Source organism: Antrostomus carolinensis, unplaced genomic scaffold (genome assembly GCF_000700745.2).
Source record: "Antrostomus carolinensis isolate BGI_N321 unplaced genomic scaffold, ASM70074v2 scaffold55104, whole genome shotgun sequence".
Classification (NCBI taxonomy): Eukaryota; Metazoa; Chordata; class Aves; order Caprimulgiformes; family Caprimulgidae; genus Antrostomus; species Antrostomus carolinensis.
The window spans coordinates 2226-28393 of NW_010312617.1; the positions used below are offsets into that span (position 1 = coordinate 2226).

At 38.7% G+C, this 26168-nt stretch overlaps 1 protein-coding gene across 2 annotated transcripts; it reads left to right on the forward strand.

The window, feature by feature from the left end:
• Positions 1–1248: 1248 nt before the first annotated feature.
• On the forward strand, positions 1249–22496 carry KLF3 (KLF transcription factor 3). 2 transcript variants are annotated; one of them, XM_010167034.2, is made up of 6 exons: positions 1249–1296; positions 7949–8045; positions 15048–15543; positions 15976–16126; positions 20612–20772; positions 21947–22486. In XM_010167034.2, the coding sequence occupies exons 2-6, from the start codon at positions 7989–7991 to the stop codon at positions 22126–22128; spliced, it is 1047 nt and encodes a 348-aa protein (XP_010165336.1). In that variant the 5' UTR covers positions 1249–1296; positions 7949–7988; the 3' UTR covers positions 22129–22486. The 2 variants fall into 2 exon arrangements, with proteins under 2 accessions (XP_010165336.1, XP_028940588.1); XM_029084755.1 differs by lacking the exon at positions 1249–1296 and having other exon boundaries at positions 7989–8045; positions 21947–22496.
• Positions 22497–26168: the final 3672 nt, after the last annotated feature.

Sequence of the window (26168 nt, forward strand, 5' to 3'; positions counted from 1 at the left end):
GCCGCCTAAATGTTTCTCTGTGCTTTCTCCCCAGCGCAGCCAGCAGAGCTGTTTCCTGTTCTTTGTTTCAAGGCTGGGGTTTGCGTCACACATTCCAAGTGGCATATGTGGTGCTCTTTCCTGTTTCGGGCTGTTTTCTGGCAGTTCGGGAACGTTGTCCGGGCCCCTTGTCACTGCCCCTCAACTCCCAATCCCCACCCAGTGAGTTATCATGTCTCTACACACTCACAATTGCTTAAGATGCCTGTGTTATGTCATAATGAGGTTTCCAAGTTAACCTTTAACGTACACCCTCGACTCCAATTTATTTGTGGGGGTGAACTGGAGAGAGCTTCGCTCCCTTCGCTGAAAACTTGTACTCAAGTCTCCAGAAGGTTGTGAGCCAGTTTTCTGCTCTCGCTTGCTCATCAGCCAATCTGGAATAGCTCCATTAAAGTCACGGAGTTACTCTGGTGTTAAAAGGAGTGTAAGGAAGAGAATCCACATCTATAGGCTCATACTTGTAGGAGGTTTTTGGCTTCTGACCTTTCCCAACCTGAATGACCCACCGTAAGCACTTTATATTTCCAGATCTCAAAAGGAATAGGTATTTTCTCCTTGTACAAACTAGAAGATTCACTGTCTTCCAGATGTAATACAGAAAATGAGACAGTGTTGGCTGCTAACCTTTCTTTGGAATAAATAGGTGTGGCTGTGCCACATTTTGCATTTTGAAGGCATAAAAATAAATTTTTTACTCCTGTTTTTTTGTTTGTTTTCTCCCCCACCCTGTTGCAGGCAGACATAGATAAAGATCAAGAGGAAATTCAGAAAGAGAACATAAATCTTTCTGTTGCTTTGGATCTGACAGAAGAAGAGCTAAAGGACCTAAGCCAAAGCTCATTGAAATCAAGAGAAAGACTTGCATTAACTTCAGTGGGCTTTGAATCAGGCCCTGGATGAAAATGCAAGATGGAGTGTTTATTCTTCTCTGTCACTTACAGGCCTGAATGTGCACGGTTTCTGTACACACAGAAATACTTCCACCCTTTCATTTTACCCCTTTTTATGTTACTAATTTTTAAGTAATCTTTTAGTTCCTGCTGTTGCACTTTTGGATGCTAAAAGTTAGTTGTTTGTGATCCTTGCAGGTATCTTTTAAGAAATACCCAAAATACATGCTTTAAACTCCCTCTTTCAGGGCTTAATTGTATGTGAAAAATATTTTTACTGAATTATGTGCACATCCTGACATCAACTTGTTTTTTATCTGTTCAGAAATCCGGATAACAAGAAGAATTTGGCCACACAGTTTTGGTAAGTTGTTTATTGGTTATTTTCATATGTTACTCTCAGTTGTTTTTATTTAGTTGTTTTTCTGTTAATTTTAGGATTCCATGGATTAGTTGATCCATTACAGCCCAATTAAATATCTTAATTCTGGTACTATTCATTTGCACAGGATATCAAACATATTTAATCTTTTTTCTCATGGCAGAGGAAAAATGTTACATTTAATTGCATTTAATATTGGAAACGGGTGTATAAAAGTCAGTAAATTTTGTAGTTCACACCTTTTTGTGGCCAGAATTTCTACAAAATCAGGGACTGAGATTAAAATTATAATAGTTTTGTAAATCAACTTTTTAATATTAATTAACACCCCTAACACGAGGTCTTTTAGAGTTCTTTTATGCTGTCAGTATTGAAGCTTTGTGTTTTCATTCCGAGGCTAGTTGCTTCCAATCCAGAACATGAAGTTTGGCAGAGCTGATTTTAGGAGAGATTTAACCCTTCCCTCTTAAGCATTCACTTAATGCTGAGGCTTCCTTTGAGGGTTTTGTAGCCATAATGGATGTCTCCCAGGGGAAAGAAGTATAAGTGTAGATCAGCTAAATGGAAAGATAAAGCTCTAACAGGTTTTTAATAGTAAACTAAGTCAGAATGAAAAAAAGAAAACAAAAAAACCAAAACAAAACACGTGGTCTGCCTGTCATCCAGTCTGTGTTACCAACAAACTAACTTGAGCCATGAAGGCATGTCAGACTTCCCACTTTTTAAAGAGTCTAACTAAGCTGCTTTGATCACTATGTCATTTGTACCCACTACATTATCCAGCTCTTCTCCACTTTTTTTCCACTTCTGTAGGTACACAGAAGTTCATCAACACTTGCCCTGTATTCAAATCCTCATTCAAATTAATTATTTAGGCTATTATTTTAAAAAGTACACTTCCTTTCTTTAGGCTTCTCCTCCTCCATAGTATAAAAAAATGTTGAATCTCTGTTTCAAATGTTTAATGAAGTAGCAGAACAGTATTTTCTGTCATTCTTCCCTCTTAAAAAAAATAAAGGATTTCTATTTGTTCTATTATCTTTAAAATTAACCTCTTAAGAAAAACACAACAAAAAAAATAAAGTTCTGTTTGGAAGGGAAAGATTATCATGCCATTCCACATACTTTACTTGTTTTCAGAAGTCTGATCTTTTATCCTTACTAGACTGTTTCTCCTTCTAAGAAGTAGCTTGAGACAGGAAACCAGACAGCAGTCTGCCCTGATAAGGGAGAATATTGTCTAATGGAGGTGCCTCAAGAGCTTTTCTTTCTCTCTCCCTTAGGTTCAGTAAATGCAGAACTGAAGGTTGAACAGGGTTCATAAGGCCTACATTTTTCATTGATAGAGAAGATATTTTCTTAACAAGCACTGGAAGAACTTTTTTGCCCAAAATTTTTACGTAAAAGAAAGACATTTCCAGACAAGTGGCTTCGAAGACCCTGCATCAGTATTATTGGAAATGTAATGGAAATACCGAGTAGTTTGCTATACAGCTGATAAATGATTATGTCAAAGCATTTCTAGGTCAAACAAAGTGACATCAGCAAAGTTAGGATGCACAAGTTGGGCAAAACCCCAGATTTTTCAGCCTGCTTGCAGTTCTGAAAGGAGGAAGGTAAAATATTTTCAAGTCAACAAAAAACAAAAATAGTCTGAAATACTAAATAACAGAATCCTATAGAAATGCTCTTTTTCTTTGTGCCTATCAAGTAAAACTTTCAGCAGAAAATTTTTGCCCAGGTACCATTTTCTTTTTACATGATATCCCAACTTTTTCCATAGTTACTGCCATTTCTGAATGGAAATCCAGTGAACAAACAAACACAGAAGGCTGCCAATCAGTAAAGCATTTTCTTGGTGTACTAGTTCTTCCTTCATGGTTTTCCCCCTCCTGTTCTTCATGGGCTGGCTGCTCCTGTCCCTTCCCCCAGTGCTGTGTCTGGGCCTTTGCTCCTTCCCCTGCTCTTGCTTGCTTTGACTGCGTCTGACTGCTGTGCTGAGATGGAGAGTTTCTTTGCCTGCTGCTATTTTTGGGGCCCAGTGCAGTTAAGTGCTTGCTTACTTCCTATTAAAGTTAATGGAACTTCAGAAACACTTTTTTGCTGACTCAGGTCTTGATGAGCAACTGGTACAGTAAGTGCAAACACATCTTGTTACTAGTCCTGGAAAACACTTTTAACCTTTTCCAGGCAATCCTGCTCTCAGAAACTGTTTTTTCTCTGTCAAATTCTCTTTCAAGGTTCCACTGAAGAAGACTTCTCACCGAGGTTCAGAAAGCCTCCCCACCAGTTGGATTTCATTAGTGGAGTCTTCTGATACTATCACTTCTCCTTAGTATCAGGGGAAGTTTGGCTTGAGGCTCACAGACCTAATGTTTTCAGAGCATAAGTCCTAGAGGGCTTGGACTGAAGAGCTTTGGCCACATGACTTACATTGGCTGCTGGATACCAACTGTGCTGCAAGAGCTGCAGCATCTTTGTGGAGGGCACTCATGCAGTGCTAATTTAGCAGTTATCATTACATTGTTCTGTAATTATACCAACAATAACAATCATACCTTGAAGCTTCTAGACAAAGCCTCATGGTATCATGTGGTAGCATTCCTTGCTTCCCCCTAGGCGCAAAGATTGAGAAAGCAAACCCTATGCATGCTTTCATGCAGGGTGAAGAGAGGCAGAATTTCTGGTCACCACCCTGCTGTCCGCAACAAGAGTCAGATCACTGACTGCTCTCCTGAGTATTTAATGAGAGCAAAAGCTCTATGTTAGAGGGAGGCTTTGTAGTTGTTGGATGTGCACAGTCAAAACTGGCCCTCCACCCCACCATTTCCTTTCATAACAGGTCTGAAAAGTTGATGGACCTTGAAGGTAGATGTACAGGGGTGCTGGGAGTAGCTGCAATGTGGTTGCAGTTCTCCAGCTGCTCTGCAGAGCAGATGTGTAGTCTGGGTGCATTCTTCAACCACTTTTCTGGTTTCATCCAGGGTAAATAATCTGTACAAATCCTTATTGTCAGAGTACACCTTAAGTACCTTCAAGCTCTCATTTACACATAATTATGTCTCAGAAACAGTAAACCATGCCTGTCAGGAAGTTAATATCAAGAAGTCTTCAATCCTGACGAGGCTATGAGCTCTACCAATGATGAACTTCGCTTCTGGAAGGGCTACTTTGCTAAATATTGGGTCATAAGGGCAGAGTTTGTGTTTTTTCTGGCTTGCTGTCTTCACTGGACTTCACATAGAAAAATACTGAGGGAGTTTGCCTGGACTTTGCCTTGCACCTGTCCTTATTTGCATACAAAAACCAATTGCTTCATTTGTCTTTCTGAAGTACAGGGTGTGAGCAGAATCTTATCAAAAGCCATGTCCTGTTTGGACAAGTTGGACTGACTTGGCAGAGATCCACAGGGTGGAGTGAATGGGAGGAGGCAAGAAAGTAAAACTGGGTGGCTTGTTAGCAGAAAAAGAGAGGGAGAGAAAAAAAAAAGAGAGGGTGGAATGTTTGCCTACCGGATTGTAGTTAATTATTTAGTTTCAGATTACATGCATTTAAAATTCTTTTAACCCACATGAAAAAAAAACCCTTTAATGCAAAGTAGTTTATCTAATAATGTGAAAGACAAAGGCCCTTATTTTTTAATACGCTTAATATATTGTCTCCTCATTGTTTTTTCCAGGGTTCCTCAGGAATGAGAGACAGTATTTTGATTTTCCATAAAGAAGTTGTATTTACTAAACAATTTGTGATCTTTCAAACAAGTACATTATGAAATCAGTGTGTTAAGTAGAAACCAACTGTTTTTTCATTCCTCTGTAACAGAAACAGATAAGGCTGTTTACCTTCCCTATTGCCCCCTTCTCAAATGTTTAGGAGAGATCAGGAGGTTTTCAGGTAGTAGGCATGATTTTACAAATAGACCAGGAAAACTACTGACTTCTGACTAGAAGCTGCATGCTTTATCTGTGTGTGAGTGTGCGTGCATGTATTTTGTTTGTGAGTGTGGTCCGAGCAATTAATTCGGAGCATTATTTTAAATACAGAGAGAATTGTTTTGTGAGTTTATTTGCAGCCTTAGGAAAGTGTCCTTCTGAGATAAATTTTAATTGCCAGACCCAAAGCTGATTTAAATAAGAATCTGACCCTCTGATCTGGACTGACAGGACCAAGCCATATAAATTAATTTTCCTTTCTTTAAAATTAGTTTCCAGTCACTATCAAATGAGGAAAAGAAACCTACTGCTTAAGAGTAACATGTGATAAAGAAATGCTCAGTTTCTGTACTCTGATGCAGCAATAAAAGTAACATTTTCCTCTGCTGTTCTTAGATGACTGCACCTGAGAAAGATTGAGAATTACTTTTGACTTTTATTCAGGGCATTACACTTTCTGTTGTCTTTGTCAGTCTAATGCCTGCACAGTAATTTAGAGCTCTCTCAGGAAACACTCATATGTACAGCATTGCATATGAAATGTGTATCAAGTGTCTTTCACATGCTTTATTGAAGTAAAAGGTGAAAAGGATTAACTCTTAAACTGAAGAAAATCCAATTTTAAAACAAAAATGACAAACAGAGTAGCCTGGGAGCATGACTACTTACTTTTTCTTTCCTCCTTTCCTCCTCCTCTCTCTCTCTCTCTCTCTCTCTCTCTCTCTCTCTCTCTCTTCTCCTTCCTTCACTAAAGTACAAATTGGTGTGTCGCTTTATCTATGCACATATAAACTAAAAATTTAAAGTTTCTGGAAACCTGAAAGCAAGTATTTCCCAATTCTTATATATGAGGTCTGAGATGCTGCATTTCACTGTAAACATTTTTTTATGTCTAAAAGTGTAACTTTTTTTCTGTTTTCACAATGTATATACCTGTGTGGGAACGTGTGTGAGTGATGCATAGATACATATATAGATTTAATGCATAGATATGTGTCTCTTTCTGGGAAGACAGTCTTCTGAAACATTATTTCTAGCTATGTGAAATGTTAAAAACCTGGAAAAGGTAACTGTTCAAAGAAAAATAGTGTAGTTAATAACCTTCTCACAGACAAAGTATTTATAAAATTACCACAACTTTTAGCAAGTAGTGCCATCTTACAACTGCTTCTAAAACCACATGGTCAGTTTAAACTGGAAGCTGCATTGAGCCTGCTCTGTTTCACTTTTTCTTTGTGATTTGGTTTTGTCAGGCCTTTGACTTTTGTAAGGAAAATTATGAAGATACTTCAATTTACTTTTGATACTTGTTTATTTCCATTATTCAAAATGAACACTGTAATATGTTTCCATAATAAATGTTGAATATATTTCCATAAGTCTTTAAACTTTATTCAGATACCTGAATAATTAATAATAGACTTGTAACAACTCATGCCATCTTTCTCTGGAAGCTCTTAACAAATTTTAATGTATAAATACACGGGATAGTTAATTGTAAGATTGTTCATTAGTGTAGGCTTATTAGAATTGTTTTAATTTTCATTTAAATTTCTGGAATAATTTTCCAGCCACAACTACAAATCTGTTGTTGAGCCTTTAGCCTACTTCCGCAGGATGAGTGTCTGGAGGGGGTATTCTGGCTGTATTCCTTTCTTTCCAGTGCCATCTACTGGTCAAAATTGAATTTGTGCAAATATTTTTTGTCCTCACAAAGAGGTCAGTACCACTTCCCGGCAGGGCTTTGGACTGTACAGTGTATGGTGAGAACCCACTCCTGTAACATCAGTCATATACTGTATAACCTCAAGTGATTTATAAAAGCTTGCCAACATCTAGATGTCATTAAGAACAACTTTCCTTTGCTTCTCCTGGTTTTTACTCTGTGCCCTTGTGGCTTACCCCATAAGAGATAGCTCCTTTCCTTCACAGCATCTTTCCAAGTTGATCATGGCAAATGCAGAATATGATAGTTAAGTTATGATGTGCTTTTGCTAAATACTTTTATTTCAGGCAGTTAGAGATAAGCCAAAGTTGGACAAAGGAGATTGAACACTCTGTAGAAAAAAATAACTGAAACTGCATGGAATACAAACAGATTTTTTGAAGTGCTTTTCTTTTGCACAGTTAGCACAAATTGTTGTTGAATTGTCAGTAAATCTATTATCTCAGGGAAATAACTGATGTATTTTTATGTTAAACCATTGCAGCATGTTGGATATACCTCTCCAAATTTGTCCTGTTTTTTAATCTTTCTTTTGCATTGATTTCAATATCACTGTACATTAAAGTTTCAGATTTTTCTATCAAGACTCTTAGATATCCTTTCCAGGATCAGCTCACTGTTAAACAAGATTATTCTGAAGTTATAAGGCTGATGAGAAATGCATGGTCTAAACTGTGGTGTGTTTACACACTGACAGCTAGTGAAAGTGACAATTCTGTGATCTTGGTATGCTGACGTGCACAATGAAAATTGAAATTAACTTTCATTAAAGTGAGTAGATGTCCCTTTATTTCAATAGCGATTGGGAAAGAATAAACTTACAGTAAATGAAATATTTAAATGAAGCCTAGTCATATATTTAAGAAACTATGTTAGAGATTTACATTAATCTGAGAAATTAGTAAGTTCTTTACAGTTCAGAAGGTTGATCTGGGAGCTTCCTACATTTTTCTAACATCTTGTCTTTCCCCTGCAGGCGAGGACATCGGAGGCATCAGAAGAGGTGAATAAAGAAGATGCTAATGTTTGACCCAGTCCCTATCAAACAAGAAGCCATGGAGCCTGTTTCAGTGGTAAGACTTCTAAAATATTTTAGCCTTTGTGATGACTCTATAGTTTTTCCATCTTTAAATTCATACCAAGATTTCTTTAAGCTTTGGCCTAGCGTAGGAAAGGCTGTGAAGCTATATTTTGCTTTTAGGGCAGTCAAATTCACATTCTAGGAAAACTTTTTCTGTAGTTTATGGATTTATTGCCCCTAAATGACCTGCCCCATTACCTCTGCTGGTACTCTTATCCCCAGAGCAGAGGAGAGAACATCCCAAGTACTCCTCAGCCACTGCAGTTACAAAAAGGTCTCTCTAGCTTATGCTGCTGGTGGAGGTGGGTTGAAATTAAGTTACCGGACTTTACAGTGAAGTGGCAAGAGCTTGTGGTTTCAATGAACTAAATGAACAGCTTCTCACCATCCCCTTTTCTGTTTTTCCCTTGGCCTTGATAACACGTGCCTGAGGCTAAATCTTCACTCTAAACAGCAGAAAATTAATCCTGACAAAAAAAAGTTATGGCTTTTTGCTGGGTAAGGCAGGTGTGTTACCTTACCATGTGAACAGATGAGAACCAGCGCAGTGGAGGAGGAACAGGGCAAAAGAGGGAAAGGGAGACTTTTCATTTCAATTAGGTTATTTTTTTGTCAACTTCATGTATCCTGGGCTGCATCAAGAGAAGCGTGTCCAGCAGGTTGAGGGAGGTGATTCTCCCCCTCTGCTCCACTCTCGTAAGGCCCCACCTGGAGTACTGTGTCCAGTTCTGGAGCCCCCAGCACAAGAAAAACCTGAACCTGTTAGAACAAGTCCAGAGAAGGGCCACCAGGATGATCCGAGGGCTGGAGCACCTCTCCTGTGAGGACAGGCTGAGAGAGTTGGGGCTGTTCAGCCTGGAAAAGAGAAGGCTCCGGGGAGATCTCATAGCGGCCTTCCAATACCTGAAGGGGCCTGTGGTAGTAACAGAACAAGGGGAAATGGGTTTAAGCTGAAAGAGGGCAGGTTTAGATTAGATATTAGGAAGAAATTCTTCACTGTGAGGGTGGTCAGACACCGGCACAGGTTGCCCAGAGAAGTTGTGGTTGTCACCTCCCTGGAAGTTTTCAAAGCCAGGTTGGATGAGGCTTTGAGCAACCTGGTCTAGTGGAAGATGTCCTGCTGATGGCAGGGGGGTTGGAACTAGATGATCTTTAAGGTCCCTTCCAACCCAGACCATTCTGTGATTCTATAAGGTCAGCTCAGAGAAGAGTCTGATAAACAAGAGCAGCAGGAACGTTTAGCTGGGAGGGGGACACAGGATGATCCGAGGGCTGGAGCACCTCTCCTGTGAGGACAGGCTGAGAGAGTTGGGGCTGTTCAGCCTGGAAAAGAGAAGGCTCCGGGGAGATCTCATAGCGGCCTTCCAATACCTGAAGGGGCCTGTGGTAGTAACAGAACAAGGGGAAATGGGTTTAAGCTGAAAGAGGGCAGGTTTAGATTAGATATTAGGAAGAAATTCTTCACTGTGAGGGTGGTCAGACACCGGCACAGGTTGCCCAGAGAAGTTGTGGTTGTCACCTCCCTGGAAGTTTTCAAAGCCAGGTTGGATGAGGCTTTGAGCAACCTGGTCTAGTGGAAGATGTCCTGCTGATGGCAGGGGGGTTGGAACTAGATGATCTTTAAGGTCCCTTCCAACCCAGACCATTCTGTGATTCTATAAGGTCAGCTCAGAGAAGAGTCTGATAAACAAGAGCAGCAGGAACGTTTAGCTGGGAGGGGGACAATGGGAATTGTGATGATATAGGCTGGTTTAGAATGGTTTGGATCCTTTGGGTCAGCTCATTGAATGGTCAGAATTGCTAACCACCAAAAATACTCATTTTTTGGTCGGATCAGAAAGCTGATCTGACTCATTCTGTGCAGCTGCTCAATGCTAGAGCAGGAGGGGGACGACAAGAGAACAGGACCTTCCCTTTCAGCAGTAGCCTGCAATAAGGTCAGATTAAGTGTGACACAAAACCAAACCTTAGAAAGGGTGATCAGTTAAAAGGATGAAGTCTGTGCATTAAATTCATGCTCTGAATGGCATATTTCAGTGAAAAGTTTGCTTCCCGTTTTATGTAAAATGTAGAATAATTTGCCATCAATCTAAATGCACCCATAAGCAGTCTGATTTCTTCAGTGCTATTAATGACACCTGTTGAGAGTTAAGTTTGTATGCATTTTAAAATTACAGTTTTGACTTTCATGGGTTTATTTACTTAAAGCAATGATAAAAAAATAACTGATCTGTCACTGAGGATGTACGTATGACAAACGGCAATATTTGGATCAAGAAGGAACCTTAGCATTGGCCAGCCTATCGGTGACTTCAACCACGTGCTCCTTGCAGAGGTCTGATACCTTCTGTGCACTGGACCTCTGGAGTCATCTTGGGTGTTCTTGTAACTTGGTGTCATCACTCTGACCAGCCGTTAGAGACTATTCAGAGCATTTCATCAAATCTGTATGCTTTCCTTCCATTATTGCATAATGGAAAAACAAAACAAAACAAAAAACCAGGAAAGGAAAAGCAGAAAGTCCAGAGGAAAGAACATTTTTTGAGTGAGGTTCCCCTCATGGAGATTACTCTGGTTTCCCTCAGGCTGAGGAGTGAGTGTGTGTGAGCTTCTGTTTGCGCACAGGCTTTTTAGCCCCAAGCCCTCGAGGTCCTGCTTCCACAGCGCTGCTTGGTGTTGCAGCAGAAACTGCTCTGGAAACACCTCTAAAGGGAGGAATTGTGGTGTGGAGGGAATATAGGAAAGGGTAGCAGCCACTGAGTGTGTTACTTTTCTTGACCCTCTTTTGAGAAGGTGGAAGGAAAGAGAAACTGTTAGTTTGATGTTCTGGATGTGCTGTGCTGAGCATAGAATTCAGTTCAGTGTGGGCTGACATGATTCTTAAATCAGGATTTATTTCTATTGTATCTGTCATTCTGATAGTATCATTAGAGACCAAACTAAATGAAGCTCCTTAGGAATTATTTGTTACTTTACCTGAACATACACTGTCTCTAGATATAAAGTCTTGTCTTTAAAAAATCCCATTAGTTGGGGTGGGAGAAGGAAACAAATTGTCTTTGACACAACTGCATTTCAGGGTGTGTGGCTGAAAGGATTAACTATACTTGTCAGATGACTGAAGCTCACATTGACAGTATTACATCACTACCAACAGCTCATGCTATTTATTGAATTGAATTATTGAACACATTTTATGATAGTTCTTTATGAACTAGTGACAAAGTAATCTCCGAGTACTTTGCTGCAAGGACTTTTCAAACATTTGGACAAATACCAGTTACTGTTTAGTGAAAGAAGTTGCTTTTTTATGTGTTACTATCTTTCTCTAAATTTAAATAGTTTTTCTCTCTCCTTCCCTCAGTCCCAAAACTACTTGTTTCACCTGTTTTTAAAGATAGCTACGTGAGGGGTTGAGGTCATAAGTAGCATACAGGAGTACAGATTTCATGAGATGAGAATGCTTTTTCATGTATTAGCTACTATTTGGATTAAATCCTATTCATCCTCCTACGTGATACTGATTTGACAGATAGTTTAAGTAGGTAAGCAGGTTCTTCACCTGTTTCTGTTTTTCTGAGAGGCTGGCTAAATTTTAAAGTTAAATTCATACAGTTATGTAGTTTATAAAGGACTTAATGAATTGTTTCAAAATCTATTCACAAAGAAGGTGTTTCACTGTGGCAGCATAACAGAATTTAGCCAGTTATATCAGATTAGTGTTTGGTAATGTCCCCTTGTGAACTGGGTGGTGATAGTTGTGCTCATGATGTATTTGGCCAGTGTTTATTCTTGATAGAGTGTCAAGAAGTATGGTGATTCTTTCTCCTTTTGGATTTATTGATTTAAGTGTATGAGCCACATGGGTTTGACTCAAAACTATTAGATTTATATTTCATTTGTGGCTTCAGTGCTCTGGGTTTTATTATGGACAAACAACAAGCAAAGATAAATCAATTGCTTTGTAAGGCCCAAAGAGGGAAAGTGATGATATCAAACATAAAAAAGAACTAGATGGAGACTAAAGGAATATGTGTTGAAATACAATCCTGCATCTTTATAGTGATCTATTGTAGTAACATACCATTCTGCACAGGCATGTTTAGGAAAGCAGAATTTACTGAAAAGTGGGAATTTGTTGGGTTTTTTTCAATCCAAGTCAGACTAAACTCCTATATACACTGTTAATTCTCACAGCAGAAATTCAAGAAAAATGTATTGGCTTAAATATTTTAGGCAAACAGAGCAATGATACCTAATTTTCCATTGTTCCACCAGAATACTTGCAGAAATTCTAGGACAGGTGAGAAAAGACTGTTCTTGCAGTCATCCTGCAGTTGATGGCATTTAGAAAACCAAATAGAGATAGTTAGGCTTTTTTTGTTTGCCATTGTTAATGCTCCCTATTTACAAAGACTGTGAAGTCTTCATTACTCTTCCATCCCATATCCCGGGAGGGGTACTGTCCACTTCCTTTGGAAAGAAAGGGAGAGTGACTTATCGAATTTGAAAGCAGTGGTTCATATCAACCTAATGGTAATTGCTGTGTCCCAGCAAGCTAGAAACAGAAACTGCTGTGCTAAAAGGTACAGGAAGCTTAAATTTAGGAGATAGATCTCAGCATGACTTACTCCAAAGGGTTTCAACTGCACTTCATTGACAGTGAGGCAAAACTGTTTTCCATCAAAGAAAGTGTCTGATTGACAGCAGATATTCTCCTTCTGATTGTTCTAGCATCCTTCTCATCTTTATCACCCTTTTTGTTCCAAACACAGGTAATTTGTTGCGCCAGATTTTTCTATCACAATTTTATCTGCAGTTCCAATAGAAACGTAGCAATTAAAATCTCTGAAACAAGAAAAGTTCAGAAAAATTATTCCACGTCCCTGAGGGGGATTGGTGGGAGAAATAGCTGACGTTAAATCTGTGCCAGCTTAATTACAATGAAAACCTTCTATGCAAAATAATGCAAGGCATATGGAGTAAAATACCAAGTCCCTAAAATAATAACTTCTTAAAAACTTAATTATTTTTTCTTAATTCTTGGAAAGTATTTCTTATTTGTTTAAATATATTTCACTTAACTCTTAAGCTCTGACGTTTAGTGATGGAACATTTCCAGTTGTTGAAGCTGAGTAGACTGTATGTGGTAAACCAATAACAGCAATTTTAATAGAAGTTCTTAATATCTCTTCTGCATTTAAATTTTGTATTTTTGCCTATCCCCCTAACTTGATCAGATTTAGTAGATATTAAATACTAAACTCTGTCAATATTCAGTCACCTTCATCACTTAGAATGCTAATAATTTTGTCGTTTGGCTCAGCAGTGGTGGCAAATCTATAGAACTTGTTTTAGGCAGCATTGCTTGCAATAATGGCGTTTTAACAGAATTCTGAGAGAGCAGTTGCCATCAAAGATGAACATTTCTATAGACTGAATTTGTAAGAATAGTCATAAAGAGAATAAATAAAGTTTCAGAGGTCTTAATGTAATATTTACTGTTTTAAGATTAATCACCATTTTTGTACGCTGCTTTATTCAAATATTTTATGGAATAGGTGACTCAGCTTTGTTGTTTCTCATCACAGTGCTATGAATGCAGCAGGAAAATTTAATATTGTCTAAACTCACTGTTTCAAACAATAACTGAAAAGAAGAAAAATACATTTGTGTCATTTTGCAAAAATACTTTAAGTTAACATTGACATTTAAAATCAACTAAGTGTCCCTTACAGGTGAAACAGGTAAGAAACTAGGAAAATGTATTGCTAGAAGTTTTCACCCCAAGAAGAAAATAATTGAAATGTCATGGAGATGATTGTATAAAAATGCAATAATTTTGTACTAATAATCTGTTTCACTTTCTACCATTTTGAACATTTTTTAAATCCTACTCATCGAAGTTGTTTCGGTGCCAAAGTGTTCAGCCGTTTTTTGGTATTAGTGTGAAACCACTTAGGCTTAATGCGAAGCTTTATTTACTTAGAATCCAAATACAGCATTTTATTTCAAAAAATGTACAACATCTAAGGGCTAAACATCTATGCAGATTACATTTTTTATATCTATCTGCTATGTTAGAATATCACATTGTTGTTTATTTTAAGTTATCTGTTAGTAAACAACCTCCACTTTCAACACTTTTAAAATGCAAAATTGATCTGGATAGTTGTTTAATAATACTGTACTCTGCAATGAATGTCCATACTTGGTTTACAAAAAATATTTCCACTAAAATGCAGAGATCACCACATAGGTCAAGATTAGCTTTGGGCTTTATATGACCTTGTAATGAGAACTGCTAGCTACCACTGACAGGAATATTCTTCCAACATGTCAAATGTTTATCCTTGTGCTAGTTTTCCAAAATCAGACTGGCTAGTTAGCAGCTTCATTTCTCAAAAAGGAAAAAAAAAAGGTTTCAAATTTACCTTTTGCACTCTTGAGTTTCTCATCCATTGCTTATACAGTTCAGCTGTGTATTTTTTATTGCTTGTAGGGTTCAGATATGTAATTTCTTGCTTTAGTGATGATTATATTCCAGTTGCTTAAGCAGTTGATTGGGACCCGTTACTTGGAATTCTAAGTCCAGTTTAACTCCCCTCTCGTTTGACTTCATGTTCCTCAGTATATAGTTATGTGCTGGGCATAGCACCATGTATCTCCCAGGTCAGTTAAGTAATGTGCAGCTTATTATATGAAAAGCAGTTTTTAAGAGAGAAAAAGAGTTGAATAAGCATTGAGGTTTTGTTTTCGTCATCTCTTTTACATTGCTTCTGAAACAGTGAATCAGTACTTGAATAACTTCCTTTCTGTGAAATCTTGGGCTTTATTTTAATTCACTTTTATTTAGAAAGTACATTAAAGTGCTTTGTTGAACTTTTTCATTTTGCCTCAGTTTTATTAGCCACCTTTCTTTTTCAGCAGTAATTGTGTGTGTGTTACGAATTATTATTTGATGTTCTTTATTTTTTTCCACTTCTTCTCACAGTCATACCCATCCAATTACATGGACCAACTGAAGCCAAACAAATACAGCGTCATTTATTCTACACCGAGTATGTTGCACAATAAATTTTACTCAAACCCCGAAGGACTATCAAATGGAATCCAGATGGAGCCAGTAGACCTTACGGTGAACAAACGGAGCTCACCACCTTCAACTGGAAGTTCTCCTTCCCCGCTGAAATTTCAGACTGTGCATAGGAGAACTTCACCTGGATTGACTCTGTCCTCACCCAGCTCACCTCTCAGTAAATTCACACCGTCACCCCCAGGAGTACAGCCTATTTCCATGCCAATAACAATCCCACCTGTAATGGCTGCTGCTCTTTCACGCCACGGACTGAGAAGCCCTGGCATACTCCCAGTTATCCAGCCTGTTGTGGTCCAGCCAGTTCCTTTTATGTATGCTCCCCATCTTCAGCATCCCATCATGGTGTCCACAGTTCTTGCAGATGAGATGGAAACTCCAAGTAGCATGCAAGGTTGGTGTTGTCAGAGTTTCTTTTTTATGCTCTTTTATCCTGGGAAAATAACTGTATATCCAGGCACTTTTTCATGTGTTTTTTGTGTTTTAGGAAATGGAACATAATTCCTATTCTTCTAAGATGTGCAGGCATAGAATTTACTGTGTAATTACTTTAGCAAACTTATCAAGGTCATATTCTGTTCTGATTTATACCTACATAAAGCTGTTGTATCTACTGAGATTTGGACTAATGAAAATTAATAGAATTGTTTTGAATCATAGTTCATCAAGAGGTAGAAGATTTTGTATTTTAGCATAAATTGTTGCACTAAATATAGATCTGGGGGATTTCTTTTGTTTTAACTATAGATTTTTATGGATATTTTTTATTTCCATAACTCCATATTTTTGATGTGTTGCCTTCCCTCTCCTACCCTCCCCCATACAGTGCCCGTCATTGAGTCTTATGAGAAGCCTACGCTGAAGAAAGCAATCAAAGTAGAGCCAGGAAGTGAACCGTCGAAGACTGACTTCTATCCTGAGCAAATGTCACCTCCGATGATGACCTCGTTGTCTCCCCAGCAAGTAATGTTGCAAGAGTAAGTAGCTAACAGTAGTCCCAAGATCAGCAGAAGGATGAAGTGCCATTCATTGCAGCAGTTACTAATTTTGAGTAGTGGGAGGGAGAGTCACCGTGCTTCAGAACATGTGTTAAAATACAGAAAAACATCCTTCCCCTTCACTGCCTCTGTGAGACGTGACTTCAACTTTTTTCTCCCACTTTAGCAATACAGCAGTTGATACATATTTATACATCACAACCACATAGATCAGCTGTTTATATAATTTCTGAAGTAATGCTGGTCCCAATCCTGAAAGTAGGACTCCCAATAAGCCAGTGATACCTCTTTATGTAAAACTACTAGCAAATTGGAAAAATACTGTAAAGACATTTCATCCTGATCTCTGTATTTATATTACCTAAAATACCTTTCTTTAAAAATATTATTCTGACCTTCTTTTCTTGGAGGACCTTATTGTCTTTTAAGAAATTGTGACTACTCAGTGGAAAGAAACCCCTCAGGCCTACAAGTTCTATATATATCTAGTGAAATTCTGTGTTTTCCTGAGGCATGTAGGTTCCGCATGTGGGTTTTTTTGGCAGCTCAGGTAGTTCCTGAAGGTTGCTCTCCTCCCTGGCCACTTGTTTCCACCCCAGTACCAACTCATTGTGCTGGTACAACAGTTACTGGGAGCACTGGATCACAGATCTAATTGGGTTTAAAACAGTCATGTTTGCAGAAGGCAGAGCAAGGGCTAGAAAAGAAGCAGTAAGGTCTGAGGCAGAAACGTTTTAATTGGAAATATTAAAAAAATTCTCAGAAGTCCCTGAGGAGCCATGGGCACCCTTCTATTTCCTGTTTTCCTAGGGAAAATTCTGTCGACTTACTAAAGTCATGGAATGGCCTGGAGCCAGGCTCATCCTTCAGCAGGCAGTGCTCTGGGCAGGCATGCAGGTTGCCAGCATGGCTCTGGCAGGAGCTGAAGTGGAGAAGTGAGCTGGGCTCACAGTACATGACCTCAGAAGCCTTTTCTGCCCTTTCTTCTCCCCAAACCATTGTTTATGTGCAAAGAAAGAAAGAGGAAGCATGGGACAGGCAGTCTCCTGCGTTTCCTTCATGAGGCAGCCTCTTCCTCCTGCTCATGACTGTTCCCAGGGTTAGAAGGCACAGGTAGCTCCAGGGCTAACTGCGTTCGGCATAGCCCTCTTGTGAGCATTCCTCTTCATTTTCAAACCTCTAACCAGCTTAGGTGCCAGTTCCAGACTGCAAGCTCTTTGCAGTTAACTATGATTGACATTTAATTCAGTACTTCTACCATTTCTGCCTTTCTGGGCACTATGACAGAGTTGACTAGTTGCCAGCTAGCTTTCATAAGCAGTATGCTGTTTATTTAAAAATAGCCTTATATGTTTTATTGTAATAATCAATGTATAATAGTAAGCATCTATGTTTACTAGATGGTTACTTATCTCCATAATGGACCTGCCATGCACAGTCAAGTCTGTATCTTGGAACTACCTTCTGCTATGCCAGGGCTACCAAATGGTGCAGTTAAATTTTGTTTTTTGTTAGGCCTCTTTAACAAGAGCAAACCAGTAAGTGTTGTTCCTGGCTGATACCACACCCTTCCTCCAAGGCTGAGACTTCTGCAGGCTTGTCACCTGCATCAGTGATTTGCATTAATTATTTCCCAATGAGACCAGTCTCCACAGGAAACCCATCCGCTGAGCAAAGAATATAAAATTTGGTATAACACGCAGGTAGCATTGTTACAAAAAGCATTTGGATGGTCCATGTTTCCACAGCATCTCCTCCGCTTGCCCACGCAGAGCATTACGTTCATGGAGACCCTGTCCTCCCATTGCAGTGGCTTAAATTGCTTCCTAGCTGCCCTGTAGAGCTTCGGTTCTTGCTCATTCCTAAAGGCAGCCCTTTTAGTCAGTTAAAAAAATATACAGACAAATCACACAAGTTACGAGATGAGAGACCTAGACCTTTATAAAATTTCCTGTTGTCTCACAGCTTCAGCAGCCTCTCTCTCTGCATTATGAGCTACAGCTATGCAATGATTTTTTTAAATCATTTTTCATAGATTCCAACTACCCAAGGTGTGCTATTCAGACACATAATCTACATTAACGGGGCTTAGAAAACCTTCAGTCTCACTTTTAAGTGATTGATTTTGCTTTAGCGCAGTTTTTGGCATACGCATTACATATATAATGCTGGTGGCTTTTCCATAGGGATTGCTAGACTTTCTAGCATGTCTGATAATTGATGTAACTATGCAGTTATTTGTAAAACCAAACTTGAGGTAATAATCTCTGACCAAATATAAGAAGCCTCATTAATGTTGTGTTCTTGCGAGTGCAAGCATCAAAGTCTAACTCATGCTACCAACGTAGTGTGGTCTGTTGGTAAAGAAGGAGAAAAAGCTGTCGATACTGTAACATGATTTTTGGCAAATGCTCTTATCTATTAAAGAATGACACTTACATGGTTAGACTTACGTGAATTTGTATCTGGTTGTGTAAGAGGCAATGAAAGAATTAGGGCTGTGCTTTCATTATTGGCACTTACTTAATGTTTACCTCTGATTTTTGACACCACCTCAACCATTTTTTAAAATTGCCACACCCTATCTGAGTATTGATAACATTCTGTAGTCTTGCCAGCCTCCTTTCCTCTGAAGAGAAAATGAGACAGAGATGAATTCTCAGCGCTTTATTTACACAATGTCAGATTGAAAACCATCACAAATGGTGCACAGCCAATATCCTTTTTCGGCCTTTTTCCAGATGTTACCATGCCCAGGACTAGCCTCTGCCCATAGAGATTTAAACCAAGTTTCCTTGCTGTTGTAAGCCAGAGCTTCTCCAAAAAGACTAGTAGGCAACAGCATTAAAACTGAGCAATGCTTTAGAGAAACACTTCTTTCAAAGCTAAAAGCCGAGTATGTACATCTGTGTCTAATATCACCATCTGGGGTTTCCTTCCATTGCAATATTTTTAGCTACATTTAATGTGTACTTAGAGAGTACATCACTCAACAGTCACAGAAACACCCAAGAAAGATAATTTGTCTTCCAGTTTCGAGCTTGTAAATCTAATAGAATGAATAACAGAATGAAACTTTTCCCATGTTGGAGAAAAGTAATTCCCATCCTGCTGCTGTGGAGAGTAATAGAAATTTTTTTTTTCTTGTTAAACCACGCACAAGATTTTCTTTGCTGTGCCTGATAAATGGTTTGTGGGTTGTTGCTTTGGGGTTTTTTTGTTTCTTTGGGGTTTTTTTTCGTTTTAACTGAAGAACCTTTAGCACATGCTCTTTATTTTGCTGAGAGAAGTGGGTATTCAGCATTTCTGAAAATTAGACCCTAAAGGAACTTGGTTTAAATAGCTAATATTACCTAGTGTTATAAAACATCATTTAATCAGTAAAGAAATGTGAAATACAGTACCTGAGAAAATATGGGAGTTCTAGCCAGCTTATTTCTGTCACATGGAGGAGCTGGTTTTGCAACAAGGAATCCTGATATCTGCACATTATATATGTTCAGTTAAAAGTTTAAAAATATATTAAAAGCACCGATACAGAGCTGCTGACGGGTTGACAAATGGAACTTTGTGAGGCTGCAAGATTTGTAATGCCATTTACCTTTTTGAAGAACGTATTTATTTCCTTTTCTAATATTGACATGGGAGAAACAATCAAAGTTGTCCTCAATTCTACAGTAGGGGCATTGTTCAAACCTAAATATCCACAGTCAGTGACACCTTTCAGGAAGCTCGATGTGTGAATGCATGTGAATGTTCAGGTTTTTATGTGTCATAGAAGTCCATATGTAGTTAGTACATGTCTTACCTGCGCTGTACCTGTGGGCTTCAAAAGCAAAAAATGATGTTTGTGAAGGTGGAGGGTCAACTTCAGACATCCTGTGGGTGTGCCACACAGGCTAAACTACTTTTAGGAATTGACGTCAGTGGTATAGGGAGGCCGCACCCTCCTGCCAGCACCAAACAGGAAATTCTTAATTACTCTGTAAAGGAGTGACTGGAACAACAAAGATTGAGTTCTGCTTTGAAACCCTAAAGATACAATTTCTTCAATAATATAGAATAGCTGTTTCCAATTACAAGCAAATTAGTTACATTTGAAGGAAGAAGAAAAGTCGTGAACAAATACAAGGAAAGTTCACTATGAACTCAGAGTTTGAGAAATCTGGGTTTGACTGAAAAACAGGAATTTGAAGGGGTTTTTCCTTTGTAAGTTTAAAAAAAAGCTAGGGAGTAGTAAAAATGGCTACATCATGCCATAAAGTGAGTAAACATTTTAAAATATTACTGCTAGAATACACAAAACTTGCTAAACCCTCTTGAATTTTTCGACATGCATGTAATGTTGTTCTTTCTGCCAAGAGACAGAGTGGTAGTGAATAAAGGGCTCTATCATGAATCATATTAGCTGAGGTTTGCTGTGCTAAATGTTTCTCATTTTTAACATTCAGTTTGACTTTGCAGGAATCACCCTTCAGTTATAGTTCAGCCAGGAAAAAGACCTTTACCTGTGGAATCTCCAGACACACAAAGAAAACGCAGAATACATCGATGTGATTATGAAGGCTGCAACAAAGTCTACACTAAAAGCTCCCACCTGAAAGCTCACAGAAGAACCCATACAGGTTTGAGCATTGCTATGCTTTTCTTTCATCAAGTCTCTGGTAAAATAGTAGACTGAGCTTTTAGTTTGTGCTAATGGCCAAGTGACCGCAGGTGTAAATAAGAAAATGACAGAAGTTAGACCTGGCATTGTTCTGAATGTAATTATAGGCTCAGCAAAAGACAGAGGCTGTGGCAGGAAAAACCCACAACTAGAGACTACAAGCCAAAGCAGGATCATGGTGCATGCTGATATGCTTTACATTCACTGGCTCTTTGCTCATTTTCTGTCCAGTTGCTTGCAGATTAGTCATTGTGCACACCCTGTAAACACCAAATCAGTTCGAATTGCACTACCTCACCTCTTACATCACTGTTAAATTTGACTGAGACTTGCAAAAGTCTAGACTGTGTGCCAAATAAAAACACATCTGTTTCATGTGGATATGCTAATCAGTGGTCCAGTAGTGCTCTTTTCTGAGTGAGTGTTCCAATAAACGTATCCTCATCTCTGTTCTGTGCGGAAATCTTCATCTTGGCGTGCTGAATGAATATATGTGCGTCCGAGGTTTTTGCAAAGATATGGGACACTTCTGAGTAAAATGAAGCCCAGCTCATGTCTATCTTATATCTCCACACAAGCCAGCCCTTTCACCTGTTGGGCAGCACAATGGTGTTAAGGAGAAGGAGGGTCATATATTAGAAAGTAATGATTGAGAGGGATGTTAAGTTGAGCTACTTGTGACAGTGGTGCCACTTATTTATACTACAGTAACTTTTAAGAGGTCACAACAAGATTTCTACCTGCTGTGCTGAATGGTAGCACCAGTCTTTTCCCCCAGTTAATCTAGAATACAAAGTCCTGGTTTTGAAAATAATTGAACAAAAGCTAACACCTTCACACTTCTGTGCTTGATGAGACAAAACAAGTGCTAATATGGCAGAGGGAGGAAGAGAGAGATGATAAAGAAATAAGTTGTGGCAGGAAACAGTTTTTTGTTAACTGTTTTTTGTTTCTGTTAACTTCATCTACACAGATTCTAGTGCAGGGTACTCTACAGGCCAGTGCTGTTTGGAGGATTTTGAGTAAGCATTAAAGTACTTTCAGAAATTTGACAAGGCAAGAGGATCAATCTGTCAAATATTTAACTGATGTGTTTGTGTTTTAAATCCCCACCTCTGTGTTTCTTTTTCCAGGTGAAAAACCATACAAATGCACTTGGGAGGGATGCACGTGGAAGTTTGCTCGTTCTGATGAACTAACGCGGCATTTCCGCAAGCATACAGGAATCAAACCCTTCCAGTGCCCAGACTGTGACCGTAGCTTTTCACGTTCGGACCATCTTGCTCTTCACAGAAAACGCCACATGCTAGTCTGAATATCTTCTGTCCCTGACTCCTGTCACACTTCCCCCCCACCCCCCAATATACATTTTAATTTGGATTCAGCTGGTCTGAATCTCTGAGTTTATACCATTAAAAGCTTACATATGGTCAGTAGCAGATGTTATCTAACCCTTCTATGTCCTTGCCACGGGTCAGACCTAAAGAATGTGAAGAACACCTTTTTTTTTTTTTTTTTTTTTTTTCTCCTGGGGATGCTAAGCAAACCCATTTTGCAGACAGTATGTTTAATGTATTCTATTGTGAATAAGGGAATTTGTAAACTAACAGCTTTTGTTGGTTTCTTCATATAATCAACCCAGCATATACTGATAAAGTAGTAAATGTTATTGAATATCCAAAATGCTAGTCCTTGCCAGAGACTTTTATTTATGTGCCCTGTAAGGGATACACTCTCATTTTATGCTCAACAATGCAATGATGGACTTTCCCAACCGTGTTGATTTCTGCAATATGGTTAATGTAACAGTTTTAGAAAGGCACCTGATTAAGAAATCCCCTCTGCCAAAACAGTGAGTAACACTGTAGAAATAAATCTAAGCAATATAATTACTTTACAGAAAGATTGAGTCACAGTATCATTTACCCCAGTCAAGAGGAAAAATTGGCAGGAATTGGTCTATACGTAATATTGTGCATCTAAACGAATGTCATCTGTCCCCTGGATTATATTGTAGTATATATTCTTGTTTTTATTGCATAATGCCCTGGTGGATTTGTTAAATGAAGACCTTGTGTGACACTGTATGTCTGGTTTCTGTGAAGTGTATGGATGGAAGACACATGGTACTTTCCTATGACATGGCATTAAATAGTATTCATAGAAACCTACCACACCTCATTTCAGGGATATAGAGTATCCCTCTATAATCACTTCCCTACATTTCCTCTAAATAGTTTTTCTCTTTGCTGTACCTCAGAAAATAGCAATTCTTACGTTAAAAATGTTACAAACTGTATTGTTGCGAGTGAGTGCCACTTTCATACACTGCAATATTTAAAATTATTAATCCACAATATTTTTATAAGAAGATGGCATCAGACAGGAAGCACTTCTGATGATAAAGTGAGTCGTGGCTCTGTTTCGGATAGAAACATACACCAAATCATCCATTTGATAACTCTGGTAGTCTCTCAATGGTAGGTAGACTAAGCTTTGCTGTGGATGTGTCTATTGCATTAAAACATCACATCAGCAAGTCTTACCTCCCGTATCAGTTGGCAAACACAACTCCATAGATGAAATAAACTGAATTCGAGCAACCTGCAGTTGACCCTAGAAATGTTCCTGTCTCTGGGAGCCCACTGAAAGGCAGGTTTCTGTCTTTCTTAGCTGGCAGACTTTGTGGCACTGCAAGGAAACAAGATGCATTTCTTTAGGCTCTCAGGCACCAGTGCGTTTTTCTTCTTTCCCCTATGTAAGGTAAACACCATTCCCTTCAAGTTAAACACACTGGAGTCAGATTTTCATTTCTCAGAAGAACCCACTGGAAAGTGGAGAGGTGAGGGAAGAAGGGAGTTTCATAAAACTCTCCAGGAGGAGGTAGGTGGAGTGTACATCTGCAGGTGGGTATATTAGAGCTTACGGAGCAGGTGGGCTGTGCCTCTACATCCCGTGGAGTCCAACGGCAAAATGAATCTTGCAGACGCAAGAGTTTGAGTGTGAAGAACTTTCCCTTGGTGACAGAGGTTACCAGCTTTTCTGCTGACATCCACATACCCATAGAATTGGAGAAGGAGAGGATCTGTGCTTGAAGAAAACATTCCTACAGCGATTGCTGTGAAATGCGAAGTATTGCTCCAGTTGTGTAACAAATCTTGTATGTGGGAATATGGAACTGGCAATTTTATATAAGGAATAGAGCCCTGAAGGTGTGCTTTGCAAAGGGGAGAACTGGGGTTTGCAAAGCAGGGCTGGGTGTGTTGCTGCAAAACTTTTGTGAGGAAGATCTATATGCTCTGTTACAGCACCGTACATCCTCATCACTTTGCGAAGAGCGAGGGAAGTTACACCAGATCTTCTTGTAACTGGCCTTCATCTGCTTATCTCTGGAGCTGAAAAACCTGGTAGAAGAACTGACCTGGTTTTTGAGTGGCTGCATTGTTACTGACATTGAGGAACTTGCAGGGAAGAGAATTATGTTAATGAACAGCTGTTCTAGAATGGGAATTTTTGTTGGATATTGTTATTGTCAGCAGTAGCAGCATTGGCCTCCCTCATTAGGCTCTAGGTTTTAATGGCAGTTCCATAAATGCAGACACATCGCTGAGAGGCTGTGTGGAGCCCACGTAGCGTCAGTCACAAGTTTACAGACATTTAGTATTCTGGGATGAAAACAATTCTCTTATTATATTCTAGGGGAAAAAGCACAGTGATCCTATAAAAATAAGCAGCTTAATGGCAACTGGTTCATTTTTAGCTTAACAAATACAAATAAATAAAATTTGGGATGTTTACGGAACTTTTCTGTCAAATGCTCTGTTTCTCTTTTAAGGCTTTCACAAAATGTTTAATATTTTCTTTTTTGAAAAAAATTAGAAATCTAAAATCAAGTACCCTAAAAACAGAATTTCTTTGTAACTAAGAGTCACTTTGGAGAATTTAATCTAGATTATTTACCATGTTCATTCCTTAGCCTATGTACCTTTTTCCTGAAAATATTTATGCTGATGGTGGGGATTCAATCGAACTTTAAAATATCTTTAGCCATGTGCCTTGTGATTTAGGACAACATAAATTTAAATATTAAATATAAATATTTGAGATAATTTCATGTAAATGCCATGCTTATAGGATTTTTCAACTTGTGTCTAGTGGCTTTTTGTGGGATGTCAAAAAAGTCACAAACAAATAATGCTTTCATCTTTCATCTGAAAATGTGAATTTACATCTTAACTGGCTCGTTGATTCATTGTAGCAAACTTTGATTTGAGGAGTATCTTGTAGTTTTTAAATTTATACAACTAAATACTTTTTAAAGTGAGTCCTCCCATCTTTGCCCTAAAGAGAAGACTAAAGATAGAAAATGCTAATCCTGCAGAATGTGTGTTTTAAAAGCCAACTTTTTTCCCTAGCAGTATAGCACTGTGCAGTGTGTAACAGGTAGTAAATACTGTTTTACTAAAATGTGCCTATTTAAGCCATTTGGTTGGTTTCTAAGACAATTGCAAAAAGCTGAGCAGGTATTACTGTGTGTGGCTCTATTTAAATATACACAGCCATTCTCCAGTGATCTTTCTAATGCCACATCTTGTCCAAATATGTTGTCTCTGTCAAGGTCAGGAACATGTAGATGAATACAAATCCTTTCTATAAAAAAATACAAAGCATTTTACATATCTTGAGGGCTACACCAGTTTTCATTATATTTTACAGATATTAGCACTTTTTAAAATGTACTTTAAATATTAGCGGGTTAAAATAATCTTTCTGCTTAGCATCTCTCACCTGCGTATATAGCAGGGATGTTCTATTTACTTTAATACTTGTATAAACTATGCAGAAATTTTTTAATAAAATGTAATATATTTTATAAGCTAATAAGACTGAATGGGTGATTAAAGGTTTCTAGTGCGCATTAGTATAACTTGCAAATATGGAGACATTTTGGTAATCTTTTCTTACTACAGATGTGAATGTTTAATGTACTTTCACTGTTTCTACTTTGGTAATCCAATGGGAATTCCGTAATGACATTTTGTCATGTCAAGCTGTGAACATAAATTTGTACTGTACAGTCCTCATACTCTATTTAGTATACAATGCATACGTATGATACTTGTTAATAAAACCCTCAGAATACTGTTTGCGTTCCTGTCATCCTACGCCGTACAACAAAGAGCAATGGCACAGGTGGAAGGGTGAGGTGTATGCCCAGGGATCCCTGCAGGCTCCAGGCAGCACGCAGGAGGAGCCCCTGCGTTTTCGGATGGGCCTTCTGCAGCGCCCATGTGTACCTGCCCCGCACACGGTCCAGGGCAGGCAGGGCAGGGCGGGAGCAGGCAGGGCAGGAGC